Source organism: Ochotona princeps, chromosome 1 (genome assembly GCF_030435755.1).
Source record: "Ochotona princeps isolate mOchPri1 chromosome 1, mOchPri1.hap1, whole genome shotgun sequence".
Taxonomy (NCBI): Eukaryota; Metazoa; Chordata; class Mammalia; order Lagomorpha; family Ochotonidae; genus Ochotona; species Ochotona princeps.
The window spans coordinates 120,468,558-120,485,202 of record NC_080832.1 but is presented as its reverse complement, the minus strand read 5'-3'; the positions used below and the strand labels follow the sequence as shown (position 1 = coordinate 120,485,202).

The 16,645-nt window shown below is 45.6% G+C and overlaps 1 protein-coding gene across 1 annotated transcript in view; it reads right to left on the bottom strand.

Moving 5' to 3' along the window:
• Window positions 1-12,534, bottom strand: part of KIAA0319 (KIAA0319 ortholog) — a 58,616-nt gene extending 46,082 nt beyond the window's left edge. Inside the window, exons 1-2 of the mRNA XM_058667383.1 lie at window positions 12,385-12,534; window positions 8,324-9,090 (exon numbers count right to left, since the gene is read on the bottom strand). Of these exons, the coding sequence (XP_058523366.1) occupies window positions 8,324-9,090; window positions 12,385-12,445 (828 nt within the window). The 5' untranslated portion in view covers window positions 12,446-12,534. The remainder of the gene's footprint in view (window positions 1-8,323; window positions 9,091-12,384) is intronic.
• Window positions 12,535-16,645: the final 4,111 nt, after the last annotated feature.

Genomic DNA, 16,645 nt, shown 5'->3' with positions numbered 1-16,645 from the left:
TTCAGGAGTGTTGTAAAAATCATGAATGATATCTGACAACCCTGGAACTTAAGACCATCTCCTTCAAATATGCTCTTTGTCATCTATCCAATACACAAACCAATTATGTATGATTAGTTATAGGTGCTCACACAAATATTCAAGTTAGAGGAAAAGAAAAAAGAATAGCTCATGAACTCAACAATGCAACAGATTAAATGTTTATGTCCTACTCAAAAGCCTCATGTCAAATCCTAATCCCTAGGGACCAGCCCCATGGCATAATAAGATAAACTTCCATGTGAGATGCCAGCATTGGATATAGGCATCAGTTCAAATCCTGGCTGATTCACTTCTGATCCAGCTCCCTTGTAATGTGCCTGGGAAAGAAGTGGAGGATGCCCCAAGTTCTTGTGCCCCTTCACTCATACGGGAGATAAAGAAGAAGCTCTTGCTCCCAGCTGTGGACTGGCCCAGCTCCAGCCATTGCAGGGATTTGGGGAGTGAACCATTGGATGAAAGATCTCTCTTCCTGTGTCTCCTTCTCTCTCTGTAAATCTGCTCTTTAAATAAAAATAAACCCCTGGTTCATGGTCCGGCTACTCCATTTCCCTTCCTGCTCCCTACTTGTGGCCTGGGAAAGCAGTAGAGGACAGCCCAAAGTCTAGAGACCCTACACCCATGGAGGAGATCCAAAAGAAGCTCCTGGCTCCTGGCTTTAGATTGGCTCAACTCCAGCCATGTGGCCATTTGGGGAGTGAACCAGTGGATGGAAAATCTTTCCCTACGTCTCTCCTTCTCTCTGTAAATCCGCCTTTCCAATAAATATAAATAAATAAAAATATTTTCAAAAAAATCTTAACTCCTAGTGTGACAGTATTGTGCAGTGATTAGATCATGAGAGTACAGCCTGCAAGGAAGGCAGTGGGCTCCCAGAAGAAGCCAGACAGCTGGCAAATCCTGTTTTATCTGAGGACACAGAAAGAAGACAGCTGCAACCAAGCTCTGCACCAAGAACCTGACCCTGATCTTTGACTTCCAGTCCCTAGAAAGGCTGAGATCCAAATGTCTGCTGGTAAAGCCACCCATTTTATTGTATTTTGTTATTGTAGCCAGAACAAACAACAACAACCAGGGAGGCAGTAACTGAAGACAGTCAAATAATTCAAGAGCAAACAGGCTTCTAGAGCAAATGGCCTCAACTCACACTATCCATTGCGTAACAACTGTAACTTGAAGTTACAGAATTAGCCAGTTACAGTTCTAAATTAAATACTCTCTGCAGAGGGGAAAGTCTCATAATATGAAAACTAAGTGTTCCTCTTCTACAGCCAGTGACTGTGAGGCCTGGCAGGAGCAACTGCCAGATGAAGAACCCAGGAAATGCCATGGGGATGGGTACACTGAGAAATGCTGCCAGAGAGGCAGCCACGGTGGCTTTCCTGCAGGTAAGTAACAGAGGACAGCACGGCCACTCTGAGAATCTGGGCAAGTTCACTGCCATCACTACCAGCACTCACTGAACATCGTGAGGCAAATCTGCAGAACCAAGGCAAAGAATTAAACTGGAAATATTTTAATCAGAGAAATCAATGGGTGAATATTTTTAACAGTCAGATAACTTTGAGAGGCCTGATTTTCCTGTCCTTCCAGACATCTCAGTTTGAAGTGGGGGCAAATGGATGAGGCTGTTCTTTGCATCGGCTCTCACTGAGAACAGCAGGAAATACAGAGCCACTGCACAGTGGCACTGCACTGTGGGGACTCTGCAGATGCCACGGGATGGACTGAGATTTTTTTTTTTCCTTTTGTTAGTTTTGTGAAGCTCTGGAAAATTATTGCCAACATCATGAATGGAGGTAGACAGTGGTAGGAGAAAGAGAGGCACTTGAGATTGAGGTCCCAAAGCCACAGGAAGTGGCCCAGGGCTGTAAAAAACAAAAATCCTGTTCCTACTTCTCCCTGACATGCTTACTTTCCTACCTGCTGCCTGTCCAACCAGGAATCTCAGGTCAATTCTCACTTCTACTGTTGAAGAAACAGCCCAGGACTGGCCCAGAACTCCTGGGCAAGTCATCAGGACTGATACAACACACCCAAAGAAAACGAACACTCTATGGAAGCAGGGCATGCTGGCAGCCCCTAGCTTCCCAAGAAGCCAGGCCAGGCAGCAAAAGGCAAGTGGCTCTCATTTCCACTTTTTCTACTCTTAACATTTGAGACAACCTGCTTTAAGGCACCCTGTGTAGTCTTATCCACTTGAAAACACAGCCACAAAACATGCCCTTTAGCCTTTACAAGTTTAAATTTGATTTGTATTCCTTAGGTGATCTATCCAGTGGCCCTATTTTATGAATAATGCTGGACATTCATATTCAAGTTTTTGTATGAACACAGAATTTCATTTCTCTTCAATAAAGGTAGAGAAATGCAATTGCTAGGTTATAGAGTCACATCATGGTTTTAACTTTCAGAGAAACGGCAGAAATGTTTCCCAAAGCAGCTGTGGCATTGTATATTCCCACCAAAAGTATACAAGAATTTCAATTTCTCTAGATCTTTACTGTTATCATTTGGGTGCCAAATGTCTCCAAAAGGTCCATGTATTAAAGTCTTGATCCAGGAGCTGGTGTCATGGCTTAGCAAGTTAAGCTTGCACCTGTGGCACCATTGTCCTTTGTGCGTACTAGTTCAAATCCCAGCTTTTCCATTTCCAATCCAGCTCCCTGTTAATACACCTGGGAAAGCAGTGGAGGATGGTCCAGGTCCTTGGGCCCTTGTATCCACATGGGAGACCTGGATGAAGCTCCTGTCTGCTGGCTTTGGATTGGCTCAGCTCCACCTGTTGCAACCATCTGAAGAGTGAATCAGCAGATGGTGGATCTCTCTGTCCCTTCTTCTCTCATTGTAGCTGTCTTTCAAATCAAAAATAAATACATTGTTTAAAAACAACTGAGTCAGGCCTGCACGGTGGCCTATCAGCTAAAGTCCTCATCTCAAACGCGCCAGTTCTAATCCCAGCAGCCCGCTTCCCATCCAGCTCCCTGCTTGTGGCCTGGGAAAGCAGTCAAAGATGGCCCAAAGTCTTGGGACCCTGCACCCACTTGGGAGACCTGGAGGAAGTTCCTGGCTTTGGACTGGCACAGCACCTGCCGTAGTGGCCACCTGGGGAGTGAATCATCGGATCGAAGATCTTCCTCTCTGTCTCTCCTCCTCTCTGTATATCTGACTTCACAGTAAAAGTAAAATAAGTCTGTAAAAAAAGTAACAGCAGAGTCTTGATCCCACAGTGGTATAATCTCACAGAAGTGAAGTCTAGTAGGAAGTCTCTAGGTCTCGGCAGGCATGTCCTTGGAAGGTAATTCTGTGACCACTTGAGCTCTCTGGAGAGCATTACAAAAGCATCACACCCATTTTCTCTGCTCCCTGGCCCACCACGTGATCCTCCCACGACTCACATTCCATTACTTACCAATGGCCACTCTTCTACATTCCACTACCCACCATGGACCCCTTGCCATCAGTGAAGCCTACACCATGATGGTTGGACTGTGAACCTCCAAAACTGTAAGCTAAATAACACCTCTTTGCTTCACAAATAGCCTGTCTCAGGTAGTTCATTAGGCTAAACAAAAACTGTCTAATACACTTAGAAATAGCTATTTCCAGGGCTTTTTTTCCATGACCATCATCAAGGTACAAAGGAGTACTATCCCGTTATGATTCAAATTTTCACTTCCCAAAGATTAATGCTGTTGAGCATCTTTTCATATGGCTATTAACCATTCTTCCATTATCTCTGGAGGAATATCTATTTATTCAGATCCTTTTCCATTTTAAATGGGGTTATCTGAATTGTGTACACACTTATGGGGCATGATTTACAATTACTTTATTTAGGACCAGTGCTGTTACTCAACAGGCTAATCTTCAGTCTTCTAGACCCAGCATTCTACAGGGGCATTGGTTCATGTCCAGGTTGTTCCATCTCTGATCCAGTTCCGTGTCGGTGGCCTGGGAAAGCAGTGGAGGATGGTCGAAATCTTGGGCCTCTGCATCTGCATGGCAGACACAGAAAAGGCTCCAGGCTCCTGGCTTTAGATCAGCTCATCTCTGGTGGTTGCAGTCATTTCAAAACTGAATCAATGGATAGAAGATCTTTCTCTCTCCTTCTTTTCATAATTCTGCCTTTAACATCAAAATAAATAAATCTTTAAAAAAATAACTGAAAACAGAACCAACCCAGCAGTTGCAACCACCAGCTGATCAGGGCGAGATGGACTGTGCCAGGCCCTGGGCTTGCTAGAACATACAAGAATCTGGTCTGGGAACACCTCAAAGTTTCTTTGGGGATCTACCCAATCAAAAGCTGGATTCAGAAACCTAACTAAGAAAAGACAGAAGACAGAACAAGTCAATCAACCACCTCAGCTATATGTTGGCAGCGAAATACTGGGCAAATGAAGACTCTATGATGGACTATGTCAATCAGTGGATTCTTCAACGACCTTACCAAGCTGGGAGTGGCGAGACTGTCAGCAATTCATAACTGGTGAACTATTAAAACTCCTTGAGGACCCGGCGGCGTGGCCTAGCGGCTAAAGTCCTCGCCTTGAACGCCCCGGGATCCCATATGGGCGCCAGTTCTAATCCCGGCAGCTCCACTTCCCATCCAGCTCCCTGCTTGTGGCCTGGGAAAGCAGTCGAGGACGGCCCAAAGCTTTGGGACACTGCACCCGTGTGGGAGACCCGGAAGAGGTTCCAGGTTCCCGGCATCAGATCGGTGTGCACCGGCCATTGCAGCTCACTTGGGGAGTGAAACATCTGTCTCTCCTCCTCTCTGTATATCTGACTTTCCAATAATAATAAATCTTAAAAAAAAAAAAAACTACTTGAGCAAGGATCTCAGAGCATGCCCCACATCCGGGACTTGGGGTGGGTGGGAAACTGGGTGGGGCTTCTCCCTCAATATCCCCCTTTATCTCAGATATAAGAAGGAAACACTATGGACATAATAGTCTTACCCACTTCCCTATAGCCCCTGAACCTTTTTACTGTAAGTATGTAAAGATCGCCGACAATATAATTTAAAAAATTTTTAAAAATAAAAAATATATACTCCATCCTAAGGGTTGTCTTCACCTTTCTGATGTTGTCATCTTACTGAAAATGCTTTTAATTTTAATGAAATCAGAGGACACAACTTTATTACATTTTAAAGATGTCTTATTTAAGAAATTGTTATCTAACTCAACACATAATGCAATGTTTTCTTCTGTTTTATAGTTTTAACTTCATCATCTATATCTTTAGCCCTTTTTTGCATTAGCTTTATAAGAAGGTTTGAATTGAATTGCATGTGGATGTCCAGATGTTGTCCCAGCACTGCATGTCCTAAAGATGATCCCACTGGAATTTTCTAGGCACTTTATCATTACAACTGCACTGTTGCAAACACTTCTTAGATGAGAAAAATCCTCGTCATTAATTCAAAACTTTGTACTTCAGAACAAAATGAAACTTATTACTCTATGCATCTAATGTTCATAAACATCTGTTCGAAGATTATCTGCAAAGCTTATGTGACATGGGGGGAAATTGTATTTCAAAAGAAAAAAGCACAGTGCCTACAGGATACCTGTCAAAGTCATCTAACTCTTCTCTTTCTTGTTCAAAAATGGTAAGTTGTAGACATCTAACAACAAAGAAAATAACTCTTGTTTGTAGACATGTAGATTCTTCCCTGTGTGGCACAGACTCAACTGAACTTGCCTCTTTTGAAATTCATTTCAATAGCCTTGACCTGTGAATGCATCTTTGTGGAAGAATTATAATACCTACTGAGTTCCCTCAATGTTTAATAAGTCAAACAAAATCTGTACCACATGTTCCTTTTATGCTTGCACAATTCAGTTTTTCCCTTTTTTGGTGAGCATCTTTTACAACAAGAAACTTCGAAGAACTAATGAACTCAGAGTTTTTGCCCGAGACAAGATCCATCTAGAGGCTAGAATGTAAGTGACTCAGTAACATGAGAAAAGGCAAATATTATGAGAAAAGACAAGTATTGACTGATACAAGTAAAGAATTAGGTTCATCTTTAATGGTTTCAGATCACCTGGAATTAAGTGTTTTTAATCCTAATTATAAGAATGGGAAAATGTAAACTTTGAAGTACAGAAACAAGTGAGAAATCAGAAAAGAAGACCTGATCATCTCAACATTTGCAGACGACTTTTTTGGCCATCTTTCTGCCAATTCTTTATGCTGGACATTATACGGTACAATGAACTCAATCTGGCATTTTTCATTTATTCTAACATAAGCACTTAAGTCCTGCTACTATCTTCCTTTGAAAAATTCTTAAAGGACTCCTGTGTCCTTTGCTGGGCCCCACCCAGCTACGTTCAGCTGCCCAGGCACTCCTGCCCCCACCCTGCCTGTGCCCCACATGGGCAGCCTCCAAGCTGTGCAGGAAGCCCTGCTCTCAGGACACTTCTCATCCTCACTCTCCCTGACCCTCTGCCACTGATGGACACGCAGGCCATTTCGCTGCCTCTCTGAGCTCTATTCTCCACACCATTCTCATTCCCTTTCCATGGAAAGTTCCATGAAGCTCAGTCCTCTTCCACTGCTCAGCTGACTTGTTAAGTCATGACGTAAGCACCTGCTGGGTCATGTGGAAACCTGAGATGGGAGATTTTCTACACCTCTGTATTGGGTGTTATGTGCTGGCTCCAGGGACTTATTGAAAAATCCCTGTTCACCTTAACTGCCAGTAGAAGTGCCTCCAGGCAGCTGAGTTGGAAGCAAAACTGTTTATTCTTTTTAACAACCTGGCCACAAGAACACAGCACAGGAATAAGGTGTCTTTGTTTCCTGAGAGGCTCTGAGAGACAGGCATGAATCTTGCTGCCACCTGACACAGATGCACCTCAAAACGAAGCTGGCATGCCAAGGTGAGGTTGCCTGTACCAGATGTGACCACAGCGCCCAACCAGCATGCGTGAGAACCAGGAAGGGAGGGGGCAGAGCCGCAGGGGGAATGAGGGGTGGTCCCCTCGCTGGACAGCTACTCCCACTGGAGAGCGTGGGCTGGGATGGGGGCACACCAGACTAAGCAGGGCTACAACACCTGTGTGCCTCATGTGGACTAGATCAGGGAAAAGCCAGGATGGGCTGATTATTCCTTCTGGTGCAAACAAAATTAGAGGGGCTGAGGGTTGTTTGGGCTTAGCCGCAGCATCAGCTGGCAGAAGCTGGCACTGGGGCTAATCCTGTCAAGTCAAACCACAGAACCAGCTGGAGAGTACATAATCTGGGAATGAGAGAGACCTGGGAGGGAAATAACGAGCTCCTCCCTCTTGGGTTACCATTCCCACTGGAGGGCACGAAAACTAGGACAGGGGCTGGAGTGGCTAGACAGAGGCACTCAACAACATCCGTGAGGCCTGGATAGTTGAGTTGGTTAGATGGAACTAAGCTTCAATGTCCACTGACATGTACGAGAGCCAAATGGGATGTGGGACAGACTGGACTAGTCTGCTACACAGACTGACAAACCAGGGTAGGGGACGGGCCTGGTGGGGGCTATTGTGGGTCGCTCCAACTAGGCTCTAGCTCCCACTGGTTTATGTGAGGGCCGAGTGTGTGCTGGGCAGAACCAGGCTGGACTGCAACACCCATTGGTTCCAGTGAAAGTCAGGGCTGAAAACAGAACCAACCCAGCAATTGCAACCACCAGCTGATCAGGACAAGATGGACTGTGCCAGGCCCTGGGCTTGCTAGAACATACAAGAATCTGGTCTGGGAACACCTTAAAGTTTCTTTGGGGATCTCCCCAATCGAAATGCCAGACTCAGAACCCTAACCAAGAAAAGACAGAAAACAGAACAAGTCAATCAACCACCTCAGCTATATGTTGGCAGCAAAACACTGGGCAAATGGTGACTCTATGATAGACTATGTCAATCAGTGGATTCTTCAGCGACCTCATCATGCTTGGAGTGGCGAGACTGGCAGCGATTTGTGGTTTTGGTGACCTATCAAAACCACTTGAGCAAGTGTCTCAGAGCATGCCCCACATCGGGAACCTGGGGTGGGTAGGAAACTGGGTGGGGCTTCTCCCTCAATATCCCCTTTTACCTCAGATGCATGAAGGAAACAATATGGAAATAATAGTCTTACCCACTTTCCTATAGCCCTTGAAATTTTTAACCCTAATTAAGTGTAAAGATTGTCAAAAATGTAATAAAAATAGAAAAAAAAAAACAACAGGAAGCTGGCTGTGCTCAACCAAATGAGGCTTGCTTACCCATCCCTGACCTGTCCCAAACACACGTACCTCTGTTCCAGGGTTAATTCTGGATTGTTCCTGGAGCTGAAATGCCTCCTCCTTCTCTAACATCTCTCGGGAAGATGGAGCTGTTACTGATGGAAATGGATTTGTCTCAGGAGTGTGTGTCGGGGCAGAGGTCCAGGCCAACTCACTGGGTCGCTGATGGGCCAGGTCCTGGTCATGGAGCTCAGGGTCTGGCTGTCCCTCCTCTGGCACTGGACTGTCCCCCATCGTGGAGTTGAACTCCTGGTCGCTGCTGGGCAGCAGACCCCAGTCGGTGTCGTCAGCCCTCTCTCGGGGCTCCTCCTTGCTGACGGGCGGCAGAAGGTCTTGCTCCAGCTCCCTGTAATCATCTGGGTACTCAGACAGGTCCTCTAGGTCCCCCTGGTCTTTGCCTAGAAAGGGCAAGTCCTTTTTAATATCCTCAGGTGGGTCCCCCCAGAGCCCCGAGGGAGAGCCCCTGTTTAGCATCATCTCTCCATAGTCCAGCAGCTGTGCCGGCCTCTGGACAGGCCTGAGCACGAATGTGAGGTGGGACCTGATGGAGCTCATCTTCTTGGGCTCACAGTTCTCTTGGAGCAGGCAACTGACCAGGAAACACCTGCCCTCAAACCACCAGGCCAGGTCACAGCTGGAGAGGTCACAGCAAGCGGCAGTGCAGTCCTGTACAGCAAACGTCTGAGGCACGCGCATGATCCTGATGCTTTCCAGGTTAGGGGAAATGATGGCGTTGGAGTACGTCCTCCCCTCACCGCACTGCTGACAGGCACATCCTGCAAACAAGATGGTCTCTAGTGAGGAAGAGCCATGTCACGTGGAGAAACTCCAGCTGATGGAATCAGGAAATGGGATTAAGTAAAAACCAGTGTTGAGCCCAGCGCGGTAGCCTAGAGGTTAAGGTCCTCCTTGCCTTGCATGCGCCGGGATCCCATATGGGCCCAGTTTGTGTCCTGGCAGCTCCACTTCCCAACCAGCTCCCTGCTTGGAGCCTGGAAAAACAGTCAAGGATGGCCCAAAGTCTTGGGACCATGCACCCACATAGGAGACTCGGAAGGGGTTCCTGGCTTTGGATCGGCGTAGCACCGGCTGTTCTGGCCACTAGGGGAGTGAATCACCAGATGGAATATCTTCCTCTCTCCTCCTCTCTGTACATCTGACTTTCCAATAAAAGTAAAATGAATCTTAAAATAATAATAATAAAAACCAATGTTTCCTATGGAAAGACCATTACATTATCTTACCGTCTTTCCTTTATACACTTATCCCTTTACACACACATCGAGCCAGCCAGTCAACTGCCCATCTACACATTTATTCTCTTACTCTTCCACCTACCCCTTGAACTTCTGCCACCCATCTGTCCATCTGGACATCTGTCCATTCACTGCCATTCCCTCTTCGCACAATTTCACTCAATTAATCTTTTTTCTCCACATGTGTTATTTTTATATTATTCACAAGACAGAATTCCTCTTATAAAATATGGACCAGCATCATGTCTTTGTTTTACTGTTCTTGTTTGTTGATTTTTTTTCTTTTTCACAGGCTATTTTGATAATTGACCAAATTGACAGGAGAAATGTGCCTTTTAACGATTTATTTATTTGTCTGACAGAGAGATAGAGAAATCCACTGGTTCACTCCCCAGTGATTACCATAGCCAAATCTGGGTCAGACCAAAACCAGGAGCCTGCGAATTCACCTAGCTCTCCCATGTGGGTGACAGGGACCCAAGTTCTTGGGTCATCATCTGCTGCCTCCCAGGTGCATTAGCAGGGAGCAAGACTGAAAGCAGAGCAGGCAGGACTCAAAGCAACTCTATGAGATATGACATGACATGACATGATATGATATATGATATGATGATATGATATGATATATATGATATGTCAGCATTGCAAGTGGCAGCTTAACCTACTGAATCATAATGCCAGTCAAAGGAGAGAAAAACCTGTCCTCTATACACATCCATCACCAGTTATTCCTCATCAGATTCTAAGCAATGAACTGGAAATATTTCTAACTAGTAATTGTAGCAGGTACTAATAACTGTTACCAACTGTAATGCATTCAGGCACAAGAGCAGGAAGCTGGATCCAAAGCAGAAGTGAGACTGAATCCCAGGTACTCTGAGATGGAATGTGGGTTACCCAAGTGACAGTTTAACCTACTGTGCCACAATACTCAGCCCCAAGATGCACCTTTAATATTGTGTCGTGAGTCAATGGCAGTTAGAATGCCAGGTAAGACACCTCCTGTCAAAATGCCTGGGTTAGAGTTCTGGCTCTGCTCCTAATGCCAGCTTCTCACCAGCATAGACCCTGCATGGGTAGCCATACTTTCTTTTTCTGAAGAAATTATTAAATCATTTAAAACATATATATTAGTCATTTTAAGTATTAATCCTTTTAGATATATATTTATATATAACCTATATGTATTAAATATATGTTACATATATTTAATATATAATACTATGAGTACTGTGGCCCAGCCTTCCTAAGCTGCCCCAGCCCCAGCTCTTTCTTTTCTGGAGAAAGAGATATATTTAATATATATATTAATGTATATAATAATATATTATTATATGTAATACATATCATTATATATAGATAGATAGATAGATAGATAGATACGCACATATACATATATATCTCCCTCAGGATGAATCCATGGGTATACCCAAGAGCCAGACAGGATGCAGGACAGACCACACTCAGTTGCAGCACATGATGGGGCTGCAGAAGGGTCTTGTAAGAAATATTGGAGATCACTCTGTTAGGCTGTGGCACCCACTGCAGCAGGCTCGGTTGGGTTAGACTGCAGCACCTGTCAGTTCACATGAGAGATGGGGCTGGGGGGTAGAACTGATCAGCCAACCACATCCACTGGTATATGTGTTGTCTTGTGCAGTGACAGACTGAACCTGATCCTACACTGGCTGGTATACACAACAGTCAAGTCTGAGGTCAGTCCAGAGACAGTTTCTTAGGAGACCCCCCCAACTAGATCACTGGACTCAAACCCTGGCCACAGGGAAAAACCACAGGATGTGTGGTCCTATTTTGGATTGCACATATTAGATCTGGGCCTCCCCAATTGCTGATGCCTGTGCAGTGGATAGCATGCCCAGATGCACATGGGGGACATGACAGCCAGCTCTTCTAGCAAGCAGAGGACAATGAGTGCCTAACCAGAAGATGGAAAGCAGAACAGACTGGACCACTCTCCTGGCCAAGCTTTGCAACATGTTCCTGGGCCTGTGGATGTATGAAAGCACTAAGGTGGACTTGATCAAGCAACAGGTCTTGGAAAGATTTTCTCAGTCCTGGAGCAATGCAGCTGATGATGTCTCAGAACTATCAAAACCACTCAAGTAATACCTTCAGAACACCCTTCCCCACATCTGTGTCTCTAAGGCATCATCAAGCAACTGTCCCCCATTCCCAGGTACCAATGTAATTTGACAGCAAGGAGTGGTCCCTTCCTTTTCCCCTCCCTGGACACAGGCAGAAGAAATAAAAAGAAAGAACTGAAACATTTGTCCCACCTACCTTCCTCCATACCTTGACCCTCGCCACTCTAATTGTAGTCCCTTACAGACGTGTATCCCTCTAAATTATGTAAACAGTATTAAAATAGAACTTTAAATTCTAAAATTTTTTTCTGTATAAGAAATATATTGAAATCAGGCATATGAGAGGTGGTCAGAAAGGTCATGAATATTGTAGGAAAAAAACTGGATTTCAAAAAAAAAACTTTGCACCAAAGTAAAAGTATCTTTTAATCCCACTTTCCACAAACCTTTTGAAATACTTCTGCTTGTGTTAAACGCAACTTTATTTTCCCACAAAATAGTCATGATGATCAACAAAAATCATAAATTCCTATTTCTAGAAAACCATTCATGTCTGAGCTCTGCCTTTTGATGCCTGTTAGATGGGGGAAAAAATCCTACTGCAAAGCAAACACAGACGCTGCTCATCTCAGATTTATCAGTTTGCCAGATTGCAAGTTCAGGTCTGACAGGGCAGCCTCGAAGGTCCTCAAAGGTAAGGATCTCCTACCTGCCATGGTCACCAGCAGCAGCCACGAAGACAGCACATTTGCGCCTGTTGGGGGCGCCATTCTGCCCCGCACAGCAGGTGACAGCAAGCTTCTGAGGCCACTGTTTGGTCCCGGCTTCCCTTGATGTGTTTTTAAGAGGCAGATCTGACCTCAAGGACTTCAAAAGAAAAACAGAGAGATGAGATGAGAGTGGAAACATCCATCATTACCTGTACTGTTGACTCACGGCAGTGGGCAGGAGTCTGGCCCACCTCCTGCGGCAGTGGCCAGGCAGCCACACACACAAAAGGAGAAGATAACGGCGCTTCTGCTTGCGCCTCCCTTACAGGCACTTTATTCAGAGCACATCACCACCGGGGAGTCAGCCACCATCACCTGAGCTGTACCAGGCACAGGCAGGTGGGAGAGTGGGAAAATCGCACCGTGGAGAAAGGGGCATGCTCCAGGGATGCTCTGATGGAGGCTGCAGGCCTGGGAGGCTACAGGCCTGGGAGGCTACAGACTCTCACTGGCTAAGCGAGAATAGGTGGATTCCTAGGGAGGATCATGAGTTGGGAGTGGGGACAAAAATCAGGGCAGCCGTCCCTCATCAAGTGCTGGTCACCAGGGGCTGCTACAGAAGCGATTGCTTTGCTTTGGTGGATTGTTATTGGACACGGAAAGCAGGCTCCCTGCAAGGCTGACTCAGCGCAGGCTGGCCTCCCCTGCTGTTTATTGCAGACAAAAGGTGGGCTCCCTGGGCAGGTTACTGCACGACATGGGTCAGAATTCTCTGTTCTTATACATGGTCTGGCCACTGTTGATTTATACATTCCAATCTCTCAAAACCTGGGCCTGCAAAGTGATGGGACAAATCACACTGCTAGATTTCATCAATTATAAATATTTTCACATTTTGCCATCTGGAATATCAGAATGTCTGACCATTGAAGCTGGCCAGGCACTGACAAGGACACCCCAAACAACACTGAGGGCTCTTAAGAGATGCCGCCCCCTCCAGAGCACATGATGGCTCCGGCAGTGACATGCAGAAAATCACTACACTGACAAGGTACTGGCACAAGTAAACTAAGAGCATGAGGACATTGATGATTCTTTATGTCACTTACAGTTTCCTTATTGCCCAAGTGAGGGAAGTCCAACTAAATTAGCCTCCTGAGAATCTCTACACATGTAAATATTCTAAATTATAAAAAAGTAATGTGTCTTAGTTTACATATTTTTCTTCCTTGATGGCATTTAAACCAGTGGTACGCTTTACACTCTTTGAGTCTTGAATTCAATCGGATTATAGCAGTAACAGCACTTAATGTTTTCATGGCACTTGACTCATAACAACCCAGAAAATATTATCTTTGCCTTAAAGAAAATAAAATTAAGGCACAGAAAAAGCTAACTGATTGCCCAAGGCTGAAGGATCTGAACTCATAAACACTTGCTATATCAGTTACACAGCAAAGACTCCCAAGAGGAAACACAAATTCATATTCCAAAAGCCTAGACAATCATTTCCTAAGGAAGGTCCAAATCTTGCTCGGATTTGCAAGTTGGTATTTTAGGATAACTAGATTTCCATCCCATTCACACTCAGCACTGCATTCCCACTCCCTCCATTGAATATCGAAGCCTTTTGTAAGAGGACAAGACTCTTCCCCAGCCCTCTTCCCAGAAATACTGTGGTAGGCATAGACCTGCCTGAGAGTAACAGGGGGAAAGAGAGGGGGAGCGTCTGCACAGAGGTCTCCCCATGAGCTGTTTAAGCATATGGTACTTGAGGGGAGGCAGGAGAACCACTGGAGGAACAGGAGTCTACAAGCAAAATCAAGCTAGCAGCATTCCTGGACAGGGGTTGTTGGGACCATTCGACCTGACTTCTGAGTTTCGATCAAAACATGAGCAGGCCTCCAGTTGCCCTGCACTGCAGGTTCTTTTACTGACCACACAAAGCAATGCTGCAGCCACACCACAACCGTAATTCTTGGCCACTGCCTAGGGGAAGAGAGGGGAGGGTTTCGGTGGGAGGAGGGGATAGAGGGGGATCCAACGATCTACAAGTTGGACCAACAGACCTGGTAGGAATCAAGGAAACGTATTGGAGGCCATCAGAACACCAGGAAGCTAAGGTGAAGTGGAGGATGGAAGCAGTGAGGAACACACTTTCAGGGCAGGAACACAGAGCACTATGGTTTACCACCAATAGCTCCCTTTCTCCAGATTTGAGATGGGGAGTGGACAGAAGGGAAGGATGGCCACCTCCCAATTGCAGTCATTGATTCCTCCCTAACCAAAGCACAAAAGCCTTGAAGTCAACAGACTTTTGGGCCAATCCTAATCAAATGAATAAAATCAGGAGGTACAAAGACAGGATTTTTCACAGTGGAGTCTACCAGAATTGCACAACAGGAGCCACCACTACTATAAAGGACATGTGCCCAGCCTGTTGAGCCTCAGACCAGTGTCTGTGGTCAAAGGGGACTGATACAAAATCATCCCCATCTTTATCTTTAAAAACCCGTGCTGGCCTCAAGCTCCTTGAACATACCCATGGTCTCCTGTGGCACACATCTTCCTGATGTAATGCTCCAGCATTCTGTTCCAAAGCACCCTTAGAAAGATACTCTGATTATTGTTTGTTTTTATTCAGGGTGACAAAAGACAAGCAGGAGAATAGCCAGCACTACAGAACCAGCATCCCTTCAGCTGCCCGGGAGCAGGCCCCAGAATAGCATCCCTGACCATCCACAAGAGAGAATCAGGCAAGAATCCCATGGATTGAGTGAGTACAAGTGCTAGATGGGATGCGGGATGGACCGAGCCAGGTCATACCACATGCAGGTAACACACAAAAACCAGGGCTAGGCGTGGATCTGGTGAGGGTTTTTGGGCGTCACTCCAATCAGGTCACAACACCCACTGGTATGTAGTAGACTGGGCTGAGTTAGACCGCAGTGTCCATCAGTTCACATGAAAGATGAGGCTGGGGCAGAACTGACAAGCCACTGCATCCCCTGGTATATTTGTTGGCTGGTGCAGGTGACAAACCGAGCTGAACCCTGCACTACCTAGTGCATGCAAGATGCAGTGGATGGAAGATCTTTCTGTCTTTCCTCCCTGTAAATTTGCCCTCCAGTAACAGCAAATAAATCTTTAAAAAAAAAAAAAAAGGAACTTAAAACAAATGGTCTTGTCTGAGGTCATTCCAGGCAGTTTTCTACAGCTAGATCACTGTACTCAACTCCCAGCCACAGGGAAAGCCACAAGATGTGTGGTCCGATTTTGGAGTGCACATATTGAGCCTGGGCCTCCCCAGTTGCTGATGCCTGTGCTGTGGACAGCATGCCAGATGCACACAGGGCAATTGGCAGCCAGACATGCGGGTCAGTAGCGGATGCAGAGTGCCTTGTCAGAGGATGGAAAGTGGAGTAGATCATGCAGCTCTCCTGACCAAATTTTGCAGCAAGTCTCTGCATCTGTGGAGACACTAAGTGGACTCTGCTAACCCACAGATTTGGGAAAGATTTTCCCAACCATGAAACAGCGAAACCAACAACTTCTAAAAACTATGAAATCCACTCAGGTAATACCTTCAGAACATGCTTCCTCACATCAGGATCTCTGAGACATCATCAAACAACCGTCCCCCATCCCGGGATGCTGATGAGGTTTAACAGCAAGGAGCAACCCTCTTCTTTCCCCGCCCCTCCCTCAGCTGCAGATCCAAGAGAAAAAGAAAAACATAGAAATATTTATCCCAACCACATTCCCCCATACCTAAACCCTCTGCACGCTAATCTGCACCACATTCCCCCATACCTAAACCCTCTGCACGCTAATCTGCACCACATGGACATGCATTTCTTCAATCAAGTAAACAACATTAAAAAAAGATTGGAAAAAATGCCATGGACGGTGACAATGTGTTGGTGTCCCAGGCTAATCCTCTACCTGTGGCACTGACATCCCTTATGAGTTGCTTTCAAATTAAAATAAATAAACCAGCAGATGAAAGACTTTATATCCCTCTTTCTAAGATCTGCCTTTCAAATAAAAAAAATAAACATTCTTTAAAAAGAAATTCATTCCTTTTTATAGCTCAGTAATTTCCACTCTGTAGAGGTTTCACATTTTAAAAATCCACTTATCTGGCCCGGCTGCGTGGCCTAGTGGCTTAAGTCCTCGCCTTGAACGCCCCGGGATCCCATATGGGCGCTGGTTCTAATCCCGGAAGCTCCACTTCCCATGCAGCTAGCTCCCTGCTTG